The sequence below is a fragment of the Cuculus canorus genome, chromosome 19, assembly GCF_017976375.1.
Source record: "Cuculus canorus isolate bCucCan1 chromosome 19, bCucCan1.pri, whole genome shotgun sequence".
NCBI lineage: Eukaryota > Metazoa > Chordata > Aves > Cuculiformes > Cuculidae > Cuculus > Cuculus canorus.
In genome coordinates, this window is record NC_071419.1 from 12,503,000 (window position 1) to 12,519,950 (window position 16,951).

Genomic DNA, 16,951 nt, shown 5'->3' on the forward strand with positions numbered 1-16,951 from the left:
GATTTGGAAGGGACCCACAAAGATCACTGAGTCCAACTCCTGTCCCTGCACTTTTGCAGTCAAGCCTTTGGCAGCAAGAAAAGCCTTTCCCTGCTATAAACCCCTCCCTTTGCTCTCCTGGCAAGGCAGAGTCCCAGAGGTGGGATTTCCCTCACTGGCATCTCACACTGCCAGGCTTAAGCTGCTTCCTAAATCTAGGTAACATTTGGCAACTGGCCTTAAAATGAGTGTTGGCAGGAGCAGCGTGGTTCCGATCAGAGGGCCAGGCTCTCGGACACCGCTCCTCCTCACTAACATGCTCACACATTCCCTTTTCCTGAACGGGTGCTTTGGGTCACCCTTCAGACAAACGCTGACCATTATTAAGCTGTTTTCCACGTGTTATTTCCCATTTTAGCCTTGACTTCTCTCCTGGTGGCCAGGAAAACCCATGAGCCAAGCAAGACATGGATGAAGTTCCCCTTCTGATCGGCGCCGTTTTCACGTGCCCTATACCAGTGTTCTCCCAGCCCTAAAAAATTCTCATCTTTAAGCAGGAGCAGAGTGAAATTCCTCTTCCCGGGACAGAGGGGACTCGTTTGCTCAGGTAACATGCTGCTTCTGGCCTCCCTTTCTCTGCCTTCACCACAAAAACAAATCACCCAGGCGAGCCTCACAGGCTCTTTCACCACTGGTGATTGCATGGGACCCGTCACAGAATCACGGCATGAGCTTAACTCCGCTGAGGGAACAGCATCTGACTCATTTAAACGAGGATGTGGGGAACTATGGCCAAGCTATCCCAAAACTCCAGCTGAATGAGGAGCCCCCTGGAGACTCCAGATCACAAAGGCAGCATTGGAAAATACCCTTTGAACATGCAGAGGCACCTAGAGGCAGCTCCACACACCGTCAACACAACCCATGTTGGGAGGCACCTGCAGATGTGATCCCTCACCTTTGGAAAGGGAGATTTATCTCACCTTTGGAAAGGTAGAGGCTGAGCATGGAGCTTTGGCCACCCAGGATGCTGTGAAACCCCCAGAGTGAATTTCTCTTCCAGGTGACGCTGTGACCTGGGATTTTCAGAGGAATCACTCAGTGCCCAAGCCTGACCTCTGCACCATCTCTCCAACAGTACCACCTTAACCAGGAGCAAACCTGCAGCGCTCAGAGACAAACCCCTGCATCTCTCTCTCACCCTGCAGCCAACACCGAGATGGATCTGTTCAGTCTCCACACCATCACTCCACATTCCAGGATTTCTCCCAACCCCTGGCACTGCCTGCAGCCTTACAGCAATTTTCTCCTTTGCTTCTAGGTTTTGGAGCTGCATTCCTCACGTCAACTCCCTGCTTGGGCCATGGCTCAGCTCAAAAGGCCAATTTGAGGCACAGTGATGACATGGAGAGGGCTGGGAAGTGCAGATGCATCACTGCATGATGTTCCTGCAAAACTAAGGGTAAATTGTGCCTGAGGAATTTGGTGGCCTTCTACGATGGGCTGACAGATAAGAGAAGCATAACTGACATCATCTACCCGGCCTTGTGCAAAGCATTCCATACTGTCCCGCACAACACCCTTGTCTCTAAATTGGAGAGAGATGGATTTAACAAATAAACCACTCAGCTGAGGAGAACCATTATACATTCTGAGGGCCTGAAAGGGTCAAAAGCAGAATGATGAAGCCAGAAACCTTGAGAGCAGTGTTCTGTAGGGCCTGAAAGGGTCAATAACAGAACACTGTGCTGAGATCAAAAGCTGCTCCTCCTGGAAGGGAGGATGCGGACACAGAGGTTCTTGGCAATATAATGGGTTTCTCCCCATTCCAGGGCCCAAGCTAAATGTACACACTCCAGGAACACCTGCAGATTTAGTTAAGGATGTTATGTGAACTCAGGCCAGACACGTAGACCCTTGCTTGAAGAACTTATAGAGCTGCTTTCTCACGACAAGAATAGTAATAAAGTATGTAAACAGTGCATACAAGTACGATGTTATCTCAACTAGAAGCATGTAATCATTATTCAAAGAGGAACCAGAGAGTATAAAAACTCCGTTTGGAGAATAAAATGTTGCTACTTGCCACCAGAGCGGTAGTCCGTCTGTCTCTTCAAGGTGTCCCTGTGAGCTGGTCTCCGTCATTTGGTGCCGAAACCCGGGAATCTCGGCTGCTAAAGGACAGGACGTCGCTTGCCTTCAACAGCCGCGGTTTGTCAGAGTCCGAAGGTAAGGAATAGTGTATTATAGAGCAGACGTGATAAGAGATGGGAATAGCATTAAGTACAGAACGAAAAATAATTGCTAGTATGCTTAAGTCATTGCTGTGTGCCAGAGGAGTTAAAGTAACTAGGAAACAAATTGATCATTTTTTAGATTTTATACAAGAAGTGTGTCCTTGGTTTCCCAATGATGGGACTATTAATTTACAGACTTGGAATAAGGTTGGGGATCGATTACAAGGGTATTATGCGGTTCATGGTCCTGAGAAAGTTCCAATTGATGCTTTTACTTTATGGTCTTTGGTCAAGGAGTGTTTACGGGGGGATACAGGAGATGAAAAATGGGATCGGGAAACCCGTCCTTCCATAAAACGTTTATATCCCTCTCTCCCTCGCTCAAAATCTTTAGATCATCTTTCCACTCCCCATCCGCCAAATTATGAGCAACTTAAATTGGAAGGAATGACTTTAGACTCGAAAAATAAAACTAATGATGCTAAGGGGGATGAATTAACCCCTGAGGATTGGGACGAATTGGAGGATCAAGCTGCACATTACCATCAGGATCAGGGTAATGATCTTGTATGTTTAGTAAAAACAGAGGTTGGCACTCAAACGTGTGTATCGGAACAGCTGCCCGTAGTGCTACCTGCATTTCGAGATGGTAGGTGGCCACCTCCGCCAGGTCCTGAAGATTTAATTTTTCAACAATCTCCAATGCAGCTGGCGTTGAGGAAGGCTAGGGAGGTGGGTGAAGTAATGGAAGGCTTCCAACCTTATGTATATCCAGTAGTTCAGCGACAAAACCCGGCAGGGGGGCTTTTCAATGATTATGAACCTATCCCTTTTAAACAATTGAAAGAACTAAAAGTTGCTAGTGCACAATATGGACCCACTGCACCATTTACAGTAACTATATTAGAAACTATCTCAGCGCGCACACTTCCACCTGCCGATTGGAAAAGTTTAGCTAAAGCTGTATTGAGTGGAGGAGAATATCTTTTGTGGTCATCAGAATTCTCCGAACAATGTGTTTTCAGAGCACAAACTTTAGAATCCCGGCAATTAGGAATTACATATGATATGCTCGTGGGAGAGGGAAATTTTGCAGGATTACATCACCAATTAAATTTTCAACCTCAGGCATATGATATGATCCGACAGTCAGGACTGGTAGCTTGGAGAAAGCTTCCTAAGTCTGGAACTCATAAGGAAGAATTGTCAAAAATTAAACAAGGTCCAGATGAGCCATATCAAGATTTTGTTGCTAGGTTACTACAAGTTTCCTCCAAATTAATAGAAGATTCTGATGCCGCTTTAATTTTGGTACGAGAACTTGCCTTTGAAAATGCGAACTCAGTTTGCCAAGCCACTTTGCGGCCATGGAAAGGACGTGCCACACTTAACGATTATGTTAAATTATGTGCAGATATAGGTCCAAGTTATGTACAGGGAGTAACATTAGCAGCTGCATTAAAGGGATTAACAATTGAGCAAGCGATGGCAGTACTGAAAAATGGCCAAAAGCCCCGAGTCGTAGGGCCCCCAGGCAGTTGTTATGCTTGTGGACGAATGGGACATTTAGCTAAAAATTGTAAGCAAAATCAAGGGCCATATCAAGTGTCCAAACTAAAAGAACCAGGACCCTGTCCTAAATGCCAAAGAGGAAAACATTGGGCAAATGAATGTCATTCGAAAAGGGATAAAAATGGAAATGCTATAACAAGAAGCATAATGAGTTGCTCGGGAAACGGTCAGAAGGGCCCCAGAGAAAATACAGGGGACCTTCCCGATTCAGGTAAACGCACCATATCATCCCTTATCAGAGCAACCAACAATAGTGCCGGATTGGACCTCTGTACCTCCTCCCACATCATATTAACACCAGAAATGGGGATTCAGGCAATATCCACTGGAATATATGGACCTTTACCAGATGGGATTTGTGGAATAATAATGGGGAGGAGTGGGTTAACTACGAAAGGTTTAAGAGTTCCACCCAGACTAATTGACCCTGATTATGAAGGGGAAATTAAAGTTATGATGTATACTGGAACTTGTATCTTTAATTTCCCTGAAGGAACAAAAATTGCTCAATTGTTACTTTTGAAATTCGTAACCTCACTAGGGCAAGTAACAGGGAGAAAAAGAGAAACATCTGCATTTGGCTCCTCTGATGTACTTTTTGTTCAGCCCATTGGTCCTGAACGTCCTAAACTTTCATTAACCATACAAGGGCAAATATTCCAGGGGTTGCTCGATACTGGGGCAGATGTTTCAGTAATTTCACAAAGGGAATGGCCACCTAATTGGCCACTGCAGTCTTCTGCCACTCATTTGCAGGGTATTGGATTTGCTAATGCTCCAAAGCAGAGTGTTCAAATTTTAAGTTGGGAGGATGAGGAGGGACACCAGGGCACCATTCAGCCATATGTTTTGCCACAATTGCCAGTAAATTTATGGGGGACAGACATTTTAACACAGATGAGAGCATACTTATATAGCCCTAGCCCCCAGGTTTCTAATATGATGTGTAATCAAAAATATTTGCCTGGAACAGGGCTTGGAAAAACTTCGACCGGCCCCTCAGAACCAATAACGGTACCACAAAAGAAGGATCGTACCGGGCTGGGTTATTCTACAAATGGATGCTAATACTCCAACCCTGTATGCAGATAGAATTAATTGGAAATCTGATGAACCAGTATGGGTGGACCAATGGCCATTGCCGAAAGAAAAATTACTAGCAGCAAAAGAATTGGTCCAGGAACAGCTTTCTCTAGGACATATTGAACCTTCCACTTCACCATGGAATTCTCCTATATTTGTAGTAAAGAAGAAAACAGGAAAATGGAGATTATTGCAGGACCTTCGTGCAGTAAATAAAACTAAGCACCCAATGGGAGCTTTGCAACCCAGGTTACCTAGTCCTGTGGCAATCCCAGCTGATTATCAAAAAATAATAATTGATCTTAAAGATTGTTTTTATACCATATTGCTAGAGCCTCATGATTGTCAAAGATTTGCCTTCAGTGTCCCTTCTGTCAATTTTAGTGAACCAATGGATCGATATCAATGGAAAGTATTGCCCCGAGGTATGGCTGACAGTCCTACATTGTGTCAAAAATATGCAGATGCAAGTCTTAAACAAACCAGAATTTGTTTCCCTTCCTTGATCTGTATCCACTATATGGATGACATTTTATTAGCTGCTGAATCAATAGATACACTAGTGATGGCCTTTTCTCATGTAGAGCAGCAACTAGAGCGACACGGGTTAAAAATAGCCCAAGACAAGGTACAACGAACCTTTCCTTTTAAATACCCAGGGTTTCAATTATATCCTAAGTATTTTACTCCACAGAAAATCATTCTCTCAGTGCAGCATTTAACAACTTTAAATGATTTTCAGAAACTTCTAGGTGACATTAATTAGATAAGACCATTTCTGAAGCTCACTACTTCGGACCTTAGTCCCTTATTCAAAATATTGGAAGGGGATCCTGATCCTAGTTCCCCTAGGAATTTAACAAAAGAAGCTTCACAAGCTTTAACAAAGGTAGAAAATGCTATGACAAATGCAAGATTAAATTATGCCGATTTAGCTAAACCTTGGAATTTGCTTGTTCTCCCCACTAAATTGTCCCCCACTGGAGTTTTGTATCAAAATGGAATTCTTTGTTGGATTCATGGTCGCCATAGCCAAAGTACAACCTTGAAATCATACCCTCATAAAATTGCAGATTGTGTACAGCAGGGACGAAAATTGAGTATAACTCATCTTGGAAAAGAACCTGCTAAAATTATTTTGCCTTATAAACCTGATCAAATTACGTGGTTGCTTAACACAGTGGATGAGTTTGCCTTATCCCTTGCAAATTTTCCAGGAGAACTTTCTAACAAATATCCAATGGATAAATTGCTTAGTTTTGCTACGTATCATACTATTGTTTTCCCGACTATAGTAAAACAAGCACCCTTAAAAAATGCCTTGACTGTGTATACTGATGGCTCTTCCAACGGCTGTGCTGTATTACCAGCACCCCCAAATGACTATGTTTGGATATTACAAGATGTATCTGCACAAATGGCTGAGCTATATGCCGTCTATCAACCCTTATTAAAATACACTCAGCCTTTGAATGTCATCACAGATAGCTTGTACATTGTGCAAGCTTTATATCTGCTTGAAACAGTTCCAGTTATAAATTCTAAAGTGACTTTTATCCAACAGCATTTGAGTCTTATACAGTCTCTGTTGTTTCAAAGAAACTATCCCGTTTTTGTAGGACAAATTCGCAGTCATTCTAACCTGCCTGGTCCTATGGCACAAGGTAATCAAGCAGCTGATAATTTAACGAAACCACAAGTATTTAACATCTCCAAAGCCACACACTTACATGAGTTGCATCATGTCCCAGCTCGTACCCTAAGGAAAATGTGCAGTATTACTCGAGAACAAGCATGGGCAATAGTTAAGAGTTGTCCTTCCTGTGCTCCATTATTACCTGCCCCTCAATATGGTATCAACCCTAGGGGCTTATTACCTAATGACCTATGGCAAATGGATGTCACTCATATTCCAGCCTTTGGAAAACTTTCATATGTTCATGTCACCATAGATACTTTTTCACGTTTTTCTGTAGCATCTGCCTTATCGGGAGAAAAATTATCACATGTATGCACTCATTTGCTCCATTGTTTTAGTGTCCTGGGAATCCCAAAAACGATTAAAACTAATAATGGCCCTGCCTACACCAGTCAAGGATTCAGAACCTTTTGTCAGCAATTTTCTATCCAACACAAGACAGGTATTCCATATAATCCACAAGGACAAGGAATTGTTGAAAAGTATAATCATCTTTTGAAAACTCAAATTAATAAAATAAAAAGGGGGACATGGGGGGTAAAGGATACCCCGTATTCTTTATTATCACATGCCCTATTCGTCCTCAATTTTTTAACATTGGACAAAGATGGTCAATCTGCTGCTGACAGACAATGGAATCATAAAATTAATACTAAGCCTGAGGTATGCTGGAAAGACCCAATGGATGGAAAAATGCATGGTCCTGATCCGGTACTGATCTGGGGCAGAGGGTATGTTTGTGTTTTTCCTACAGACAAAACTTCACCACGGTGGATTCCGGAAAGGTGCATCCGACATGCCAAAAACAAGAATGGGGAAACTACGGCGACGAATGCAGAGGCTGTCGTTGAGTAGAGACTGGGAGACGGGGATTCGATTGTTAGCAATGTTGCTGAGCACCCTATGGCTGTTACAACGCGGATGTAAGGCAGAAACATATTGGGCATTTGTTCCCAACCCTCCTGTTATCCATCCAGTTACATGGGAAGAACCGACAGATATTCCCGTATATAATAATCAGACTATGTTTATGGGACAATATTCTGATAAACATATTGTGATCTTTTCAGCAAGTTTTAACTTTTCTGGAAGGTTAGATGGCAATCCAATGTGTTTTCAAATCCATCGTACCAAATCATCATGTGAGGAAGTGATTATCCAACATGACTGGGACACTAATGTGTCAGCAGGAATTCATTGGGCCTTAGATTTTTATTATCCGAATCTTAAGAATGGAAACAAGGGTCCTGGAACACCCCCACCGCATATTTCCCCATGCCGAAGTATATCTCCTCCAAGGATGGACTTTGCACCATCTTGGAGAACATGTTATGCCAATGAAACAACATGTTCTAATATGTCCCTGTGTGACTGGAACATGATTGATAGGCGATCACGGCCAATAAATCTAGTCTCCGGAATATGGACAAAAAATAATTGAACATTCTATTCCAGCTTATGGAAGGCTGTTGCTGCCTTGGGAAAAATTAAAGCAAAAAAAACCTGAACATCTCATGGATCCAAATGGGATCAGTATGGGCAATGGAAGAAACACAAAATGTCACTGAATTCTATATGCGGGCTTGTGTTCCAGAACCTTATGGGTTCTTAAGCGGAATGTTGATCATTGTTAACGATACAGTTAATTGTACCAACTGTCAAACCTCTAATTGTATAAACAGTACTAGTGATTCCTTTTTATTGGTAAAACAACCTAATTATGTATACTTGCCTGTCAATTTATCACAAAATTGGTACGCTGATAGAGGATCGGAAATATCAGAATAAGCGACGCAGCCACTAATGTATCGGCATAAGAGAATGATTGGGCTAATAATAGCGGGAATTGCGGCCCTAATCGCTGCTATTACTGTAACAACAGTGGCTTCTATTTCCTTGACCACCAGTATTCAAACAGCTGCCTATGTCAGTGAGTTATCTCCATCTTTCGAATCTTTTAAACAAGGGATTTATGGCTTAATAATAATTGCTATTGTAATTCTTTTGGGACTACTTGTCTGTCCATACATCTTGAGGCTTATCATAAAACAGTTTCGACAAATAGTCGTGGACATGAGAAAAATGAAATTGGAACACATTAAAGATAAGCCGATTCCGTTTTCAATTTAAAAAAAGAAGAAAGGGTGAAATGAGGAGAACCATTATACATTCTGAGGGCCTGAAAGGGTCAAAAGCAGAATGATGAAGCCAGAAACCTTGAGAGCAGTGTTCTGTGGGGCCTGAAAGGGTCGATAACAGAAAACTGTGCTGAGATTAAAAGCTGCTCCTCCTGGAAGGGAGGATGTGGACACAGAGGTTCTTGGCAATATAATGGGTTTCTCCCCATTCCAGGGCCCAAGCTAAATGTATACACTCCAGGAACACCTGCAGATTTAGTTAAGGATGTTATGTGAACTCTGGCCAGACACGTAGACCCTTGCTTGTAGAACTTATAGAGCCTGCTTTCTCACGACAAGAATAGTAATAAAGTATGTAAATAGTGCATGCAAGTATGATGTTATCTCAACTAGAAGCATGTAATCATTATTCAAAGAGGAACCAGAAGAGTATAAAAACTCCGTTTGGAGAATAAAATGTTGCTACTTGCCACCAGAGCGGTAGTCCGTCTGTCTCTTCAAGGCGTCCCTGTGAGCTGGTCTCCGTCACTCAGCGGATAAGGAATTGGCTGAGTCAGTTGGTCACACTCAAAGAGTTGCGGTCAACAGCTTAATGTCCAAGTGCTGGCCAGTGACGAGCGGCATTCTGCAGGGGTCGGTACTGGGACCAGTGTTGTTTAACATCTTTGTAGCAGACACAGAGAGTGGAATTGAGGGCACCCCCAACAAATTTGCCAGTGACACCAAGCTGTATGACACGGTCGACACACTGAAGAGAAGGGATGAATCCAGAGGGACCTGGACAGGCTGGAGAGGTGGGGCTGTGTGAACCTTATGGAGTTCATCACGGTCAAGTGCAAGGTCCTGCACCCGAGTTGGGGCAGTACCAAGCACAAACCCAGGCTGGGTGGAGAATGGATTGGGAGCAGCCCTGAGAAGGACTTGAGGTGCCGGAGGATGAGAAGCTCCACATCAGCCAGTAAAGTGTGCTCGCAGCCCAGAAACCAATGTGTCCTCGGCTGCATCCAGAGCAGTGGGACCAGCAGAGCCAGGAAGGGGATTCTGCCCCTCTGTTCCGCTCTGGTGAGACCTGACCTGGAGCCCTGTGTCCAACTCTGGAGTCCTCAGCACAGGAAGGACACGGATCTGCTGGAGCGAGTCCAGAGGAGGCCACGGAGATGATCCGAGGGCTGGAGGAGAGGCTGAGAGAGTTGGGGTTGTTCAGCCTGGAGAAGAGAAGGCTGCGGGAGCCATTCCCACTCATTCTGTCACTTCATGCCCCAGTGTAAAGTCCCTCCCCAGCTTCCCTGGAGCCCCTTTCAGTGCTGGAAACTGCTCTAAGTTCTCCCCACAGCCTTCTCTTCTGCAGGATGAACAACCTCAGCTCTTCCAGCCTCTCCAAAGGACTGAACTGACCCAGCACCCTCCCCTGGCTTCACCTCTGCATGAGAGACCTTAAAGCCCATTCACTCCCCCCTTGCACGGGCCCCCACAGACCACCCGTCCCCTCCTCTTTGGGCTCCAGCAACCCCACCAGAGTCACTCCCTCCCACTGCTGTTGCCCGTCCCTGAGGCAGGGCTCAGCCCCCCCACCTGCCCCCAGCCCCCTTGGGGTATGGGACAGCCCCCCCCCGGCTTTTCCCTCCCCCAGAGAGTCACCCCCTGCCCCCACTGCCTCCTTGCCCCTCCAGGCAACCCCTTCCCACCAAGGGCACAGTCATGTCCCTCCGACAACCCTGGGCAGGGCTCGACAACCCCCCTGGGGTCACAAGCCTTGGGGGCTCCTTCCCACCCACCCCAGGGGGTCACACACACTCTCCAGGCAGGGCTCACCAACCCCACATCGGGGTAGCCCCCTCCTGCTGGGGTCACCCCCCCAGGGTCACAACCCCCCGGGGCTCCTTCCCACCCCCTCCACCACACAGACACCAACAAACTGAGGGATAAAACACCCCAACATTTTAAATCTCTGCCTTTCCACAGCTCCACAAGGCCCGGCACAGCCAGCGCCTCTCCCACTACTCCCACGGTTCCCCGGGGCTCCAGGGGAGCTGGGAAGCCACAAAGTCCCCTGGAAGCCTCCCACACAGGAGCTCAGTGCATGCTGAGCAGCGGAGACCTCAGGGTGTCCCCATCCCAGTCCTCATCACCATCGAGGGGTTCTGGGGGATCCTGGCAGCATTCCCAGGAAGCAGCAGGCTGCACAGGGGTTGGGACCTCCCTGGCTTTGGCTCCCAGCTCTGGTCTAGGCAGCTCATCTGCAGCCCCGAGGTCCAGCGGGACGTGGCCGCATCCTGATCCATCAGTGGCAGCTCCAGAACACCCGCCGGGCCGCCTGTGCCTGCTCCCGACTCTAGTCAGTCCTGCTCGTGGAGTTCCGGCACAGCTCCTGGAGGTCTGTGGAGGCAGTGGATGAGCCCTGTTAGCAACCGCTTCATCTGGAAAGCAACTATTTAAATACTTCTCACATCTCTACCCTTCTCACACCTCTACCCTTCTCACACCTCTACCTCACCAGAGCGACGTTTCACCACCATCCTTCGCCGTACTCACAGCGCATGATGGTGTCTCTGATCTGCCTGAAGCTGTTCTCCTTCAGCGCCATGTAGATATAGTAGAGGTTTCGCAGCTCCCTGGGATAATCCTTCCGATCCACGTCCTTCAGCACCGGGATGGTGCGCCCGTTGGCCATCGGAGCTTCGGCCAATGCCTGGTGCATCTGGTACTTGCACCATGGGTCCTGGAGGAAGCTGGGAGTGATGAGCATCACCCAGCAGTGGCTGTTTTGGACAGCGTCACAGAGCTCCGTCACCACCGCACTTCCCGGTGCCGCGTCCCGCAGCTGAAGGAAGCAACGGAAGCTTTCAGGCTGACCCTCCAAGTAGGACACCAGCTCCTCCACCAGCTCCAGGTCCACCTCGCTGTGGCAGATACAGACGTCATAGCTCTTGGCCCACCGTGCACTGCCCGAAGCGTTGATATCTGACACCAAGGTGGAAGAGAGGTGAACCGACCTCACCAGGCTCATGCTGGTGGAGCTGCAGTTCTCAGCAGAGGATGAGGAAGGTGAGGATGAAGGTGAGGATGAAGACCGGCTGCTGTTGAGGCTGCTCTCTGCTGAGCTGGACTTGGACTTGTGTAGGAGCCGCCTAAACCAGCCTGCAAAGTCAAAGGGATCACAGTGAGGTCTCAGCGGGGGTCAGCACCTCCCTGGGCTTCCCAAGTGACTTGCGTGGCACCACTAGCCCAGCAGGACATCTCCAGATGGGAACAGCTGGGTGGGAACTCACCATGACCCACCAAAACCCACCCCAGCCCCTAAAACCTCGGCTGTCACCAACACTCAGGTGCTGTTGCATCCCAGGAGTGGCCTGTGGGCACCCTCCTGTTTTAGTGGGGAGTGGACAGAGCTGGAGGGTTTCTCTCCCCTGGCACAAACCCAGCCCAGACTCACCAGCCATAGTGGGGAGCACACAGCTCAGCCGCTGATTGCTGATGTGGAATCTCTCCTGTCAGAAGGAAAAAGGGATAAAAAAATAAAATTAGGAGAGTTGCAACTGCCCTGCAGAAGGTCTCAGCCCCAGAGTCTTGGTGGGATTTATTCCAGGGACACACAGCTCTGGGGTGCTTGCCTGCAGCCCCAAAATCACCATCAGCAGAGTTTTCGGCATCCATCTCCCCAAAATTTGCTGGGAAGGAGTGTTTCTACCTCATACAGGGCTGGAAGCAGCGGCTTGAGCAGCCCACTCACCTGCTGGCACTTTACTGCCTTTTACCATCTCCCTCCGCTGGAGAAACGCACCTGCAGGGACTGAGGCTGAGAGCTGGCAGGCAAGAAACCCCCTCATTCCCGTTGATGGGGTAAGGATCCTGTGGAGGGGAGAAGCAGGGATCAGTGGGAACCAACCAGCAGCTGGCAAACCAAACCTGGCTTGGGTGATACCCAGACCCACGTGTGCTCAGTGATGCCTGCCCCCGCATCCCTGCCCATCCTTCACCAGCCTCGGCCGTGCCCACGCCTCGGCATCGAGCTCCAGGCAGGGTGTGAGGTGCCCCGACGCTCCCTGCGGGTGCCCAGCAGCAGCAGCACGGTGGGAGATGAGCCCCAACTGTGGCTGCCATTTCTCACTGCCTGAATCAGCCCTTCTGAAATAAAACACCCCAAGAATGGATTGAGAGCAGCCCTAAGAAGAACTTGGGGTGCTGGTGGATGAGAAGCTCAGCATAAGCCAACAATGTGTGCTCACAGCCTACAAAGCCAACCATGTCCTGGGCTGATCCTGGGACCAGCATGGTGAGGGAGGGGATTTTGCCCCTCTGCTCTCCTCTGGTGAGACCCCACCTGGAGCCCTGCGTCCAGTTCTGGTGTCCTCAGCACAGGAAGGACATGGAGCTGTTGGAGTGAGTCCAGAGGAGGCCACGGAGATGATCCGAGGGCTGGAGAAACTCTCACAGGAGGACAGGCTGAGAGCTGGGGTTGTTCAGCCTGGGGAGGGGAGAGGGCTCCAGGGAAACCTTCCAGTCCTGAAAGGGGCTTCAAGAAAGCTGGGGAGGGGCTCTTGATGCAGTGAGAGGACAAGGGGCAATGGTTTTAAGCAAAAAGAGGGGAGATTGAGATGAGACCTTACGCAGAAATGCTTTGCTGTGAGGGTGGGGAGGCCCTGGCCCAGGCTGCCCAGAGCAGTGGTGGCTGCCCCATCCCTGGGGGGGTTCCAGGCCAGGTTGGATGGGGCTTGGAGCCCCTGATCCAGTGGGAGGTGTCCCTGCCCATGGCAGGGGTGGAACTGGATGGGCTTTGAAGTCCTTTCCGATCCAAACCATCCACGGTTCTGCCGTTCCAAGTTTCACCGAGGCTCTTCCCCCTCCCTCACCCGGTGGGACCCGCGCTCGGTGACAGTGAGCGCTGAGGGGGCTCGGGGGGAATCGGGGAAATAGGGGGTGTCGGGGGGACTCGGGGGGGCTCGGGAGAGGGCTCGGGGGGATTTGGGGGAATTCAGGGGGGCTCGGAGGTGCCTACCTGGGCGCGGGAGCCGGTCCCGGGCAGGGAGGGCACTCGGCGGGGGGGACCGGCCGGGATCTCCTGGGAGGGAAAGCAGAGGTGGCTGCGGCGGGGTCCCGGGGGGGTTCGGGGGGGCTGCTCCCCACCCCGAGCACCCACCAGCTGAGCTGCCAGGGCACCCGCACCCCGCGGCTCCCCCACATCCGCTGTCACCTCCCTCCCCAGGGCTCCCTCCCACATCCGCCACTGCCGCTTTCCCCGCCCCCCCCGGGGCTCCCCCATCCGCCCCGTGTCACCTCCCTCCCCGCTGTCACGGCCCTCCCGGTGCCTCCCCGCATCCGCCACCCCCGCTGTCCCCCAGGGGCTCCCCCTTCCCTCTCCCCCACCGCCCCCCCGGTGTCACCTCCCTCCCCGCTGCCACAGCCGCTCCATCCGCCCCTCCCGGGGCTCCCCTCTCCCTGTCCCGTCCCCCCCAATCCGCCACCCCTGCTGTCCCCTCCCTCCCCGGAGCTCCCTCTGACATCCCCCCGGTGTCACCGCCACCCCCGCTGTCCCCCCTGGGGCTCCGTTTCCCTCCCCGCTTTCCCAGCCCCGCACCGGTGGCTCTGTTAATTTTACCGAAGAAAGCTGTTTCCCCCCCGCCAGAATCTCCCCCGTGTCTCTTTCCCAGCCCCCCTGGACCCCACCAGCTCTGAGGCTGCACCACAGCCATCCCAACTGGCCTTGGACACCTCCAGGGATGGGGCAGCAACAACCTCCCTTGGCAACCTGTTCCAGTGTCTCACCACTCTCATGGTGAAGAAATTCTTCCTAATGTCCAGTCTAAATCTGCCCCTCTCCAGTTTGTACCCGTTCCCCCTCGTCCCATCACCACAAGCCTTTATGAACAGCCCCTCTCCAGCTTTCCTGTAGCCCCTTCAGGTACTGGAAGGTCGCTCTAAGATCTCCTTGGAGTCTTCTCCAGGCTGAACAACCCCAACTCTCTCAGCCTGTCCTCCTGTGGGAGGTACTCCAGCCCTTGGATCATCTTTGTAGCCTCTTCTGGACCCACTCCAACAGCTTCATATCCTTACTTTGAGGATTCCAGAACTGGACACACTATTCCAGATGAGGTCTCACAAGAGAGGAACAGAGGGGCAGAATCCCCTCCCTCACCCTGCTGGCCACGCTTCTTTTGATGCAGCCCTGGATATGGTTGGCTTTCTGGGCTGTGAGTGCACCTTGCCGGCTCATGTCAAGCTTCTCACCGACCAGCACCCCCAGGATCTTCTCTGCAGGGCTGTTCTCAATCACATCATCTCCCATCGTGTACTTCATCCCCGACCCCTCAGCTCAGTGGATGTTGCTCGATGCCCTGCAGGACGCAGGTTGCAGGGCAGTCCTGGGGTTCTCTGTGCCCACCCAGCTGTCAACGGGCTGTTCGTGGTGCAGAGCTGCCCCAAGGAGGTTCCCCATCTCTTCTGTACTGGGCAGATGACATGGTTGACACCTTCAAGGTGGACACCTACCAGGTTGACCGGCAAGGTGGACACTGAACCCTTCGCCTGCCAGTGCAATGCTGCTGTGGCCAAACTTGCAGCCTGGTACAGTATGGAGGTGATCCAGGAGCCAGCTTCAGCCTCTCTACCTCAAACTTGGCTGTCTGTCCATCTGCACCTTCTGGTGGTGGCTGGATGAGGTCTACCAGGGGGTGAGGTGGCTTTTTTTGGGGGTGGGGCAGAGGGAGAGCCAGAGGGACCTGGCAGAAAGGCTGGAGATGCAGCCAACACAGCCAGAGTGGCTGATACAGCCTTTGCCAGCAGTGGGAGCACTCCTGGACCCCCATCTCCCTACAGGCAGCTCGTCTGGAGGGAGTTTTTCTACACTGCTGCTGCCAGCACCCGCAGTTTTGGTCAGATGGCCAGCAATCCCATCTGCCTGCAGGTGGGCTGGGACAACCCCCAGCACCGCTGCGCCTAGAGATAGGTATTTCCCTCAGGGAAAAGCCCCGAGTGCTTTGACCCCCCAATAACACCCCCTAACCCCAGCACCCTGCACCAGGGCTGGACAGACTATGCCTTCATGAACGCCATCCTGACCCAGCTGCATGCCGAGGGCTGGATCCACCTTGCTTGGCACACCATCACTTGCTTCCTCACCTGCAGGGACCTCTGCATCTCCCGGGAGGAAGGGCTGAAGGTTGGGAGATACCCCCAACATCCACTGGCACCTATCGTGTTCTTGGGGATCCCATCCCCATGCCACTGTGGTGCCCTGCAGGTTTTTGAGGAGCTCCTGCTGGACATGGACTGGTCTCTCAACCAACCAGCAACCGGCTGTGGCTGTCAGGATTCCCACATCAACTCACCCATCGCCTTTGGCTAGAAGAGAGACCAGGACAGGGTGTGCATTCAGTAGGTATAGAACCCAGAGCCACGTGGGATGGGGAGGTGGTTTTGACCCCTCCCCAAAGGAAATACCTTCCAGTTCTGAAGGATTTCCCCACTGAGTATACCTACGAGCCCCAAGGTGCCATGGGCCATGGAGGAGCGGGCAGGCTGCCCGATGGACACTCACTGTCCCCAGTCCTTTGTGGAGCACAGGGCAGTGAGGAACCTGGGGCGCATGAAGTCAGCCCATGCCCAGAGGTACTGAATCCTCCGAGGGGCACCCAGCGCCCCCAGCAGCCCAGCTCCCTTCTGGCTGCCTTCCTCTCCTCCAGGCACCAGGCAGGAAGGTCATGAAGGGAAAAGCCCAATACTGAGCAGTGCTGAGCCCCATGGAGACACCCAAACATTGCTTCTCCCATTCTGACCTATTAATAAATCCCTTCCACTCTCCTGCCCTGGGATTGATGACTTTGCTGCTTGTTGCCACCCCAACACCCAACTCCCCACCAAAGACATGCCCCAAAGGATGGCAAGTCACTGCCCGTGTGAGTCAGCCCCACCTGGAAACCCTTGGAGCTCCCAGACCAGGCCCAGAGGCAAACACTGCACCACACACCTGAGTCCCAACACCCATGGACTGACCTCCACCCTGGCCTCAGCTATCATATTATTAGAGAGAGTAGGGTAATTAATAGGTAATTAACTGTAGAGAGGGGGGTGCTGGTCTCTTCTCCCAAGGAATAAGTGATAGGACGAGAGGAAACAACAGGGGAGATTTAGATTGGATATCAGGAGAAATGTCTCTACTGCAAGAGCGGTGGAGGTCTGGCAGAGGCTGCCCAGGGCAGTGGCGGGGTGTCCATCCCTGGAGGGTTTCAAAAATCGTGTGGCTGTGG

General features: G+C 50.5%; 2 protein-coding genes across 9 annotated transcripts; one reads left to right on the forward strand and one right to left on the reverse strand.

Annotated features, from left to right (window-relative positions):
* Window positions 1-10,622: 10,622 nt before the first annotated feature.
* TIRAP (TIR domain containing adaptor protein) lies at window positions 10,623-13,924 on the reverse strand. Of its 8 annotated transcripts, XM_054084164.1 has the most exons (8): window positions 13,846-13,924; window positions 13,705-13,767; window positions 13,030-13,173; window positions 12,439-12,557; window positions 12,142-12,196; window positions 11,702-11,846; window positions 11,241-11,608; window positions 10,623-11,084 (listed from the first exon to the last, which is right to left on the reverse strand). In XM_054084164.1, the coding sequence occupies exons 5-8, from the start codon at window positions 12,146-12,148 to the stop codon at window positions 11,041-11,043; spliced, it is 564 nt and encodes a 187-aa protein (XP_053940139.1). In that variant the 5' UTR covers window positions 12,149-12,196; window positions 12,439-12,557; window positions 13,030-13,173; window positions 13,705-13,767; window positions 13,846-13,924; the 3' UTR covers window positions 10,623-11,040. The 8 variants fall into 8 exon arrangements, with proteins under 8 accessions (XP_053940139.1, XP_053940137.1, XP_053940131.1 ...); XM_054084162.1 differs by having other exon boundaries at window positions 11,241-11,846; window positions 12,490-12,557; XM_054084156.1 differs by having other exon boundaries at window positions 11,241-11,846.
* A 1,240-nt stretch (window positions 13,925-15,164) lies between these two features.
* Window positions 15,165-16,591, forward strand: LOC128854127 (cryptochrome-1-like). Its single transcript, XM_054084569.1, is given in 5 exon segments — window positions 15,165-15,205; window positions 15,292-15,381; window positions 15,489-15,651; window positions 15,727-15,864; window positions 15,946-16,591. Coding segments are annotated over 5 exon segments (537 nt in total). The 3' UTR covers window positions 16,051-16,591.
* Window positions 16,592-16,951: the final 360 nt, after the last annotated feature.

Excerpts from the sequence above, each read along its gene's own strand:
- TIRAP (XM_054084163.1), bottom strand. Across the intron at positions 11,085-11,240 it reads CAGAGACACCATCATGCGCT|ACCTCCAGGAGCTGTGCCGG; the intron begins GTGAGTACGGCG and ends CTGCCTCCACAG.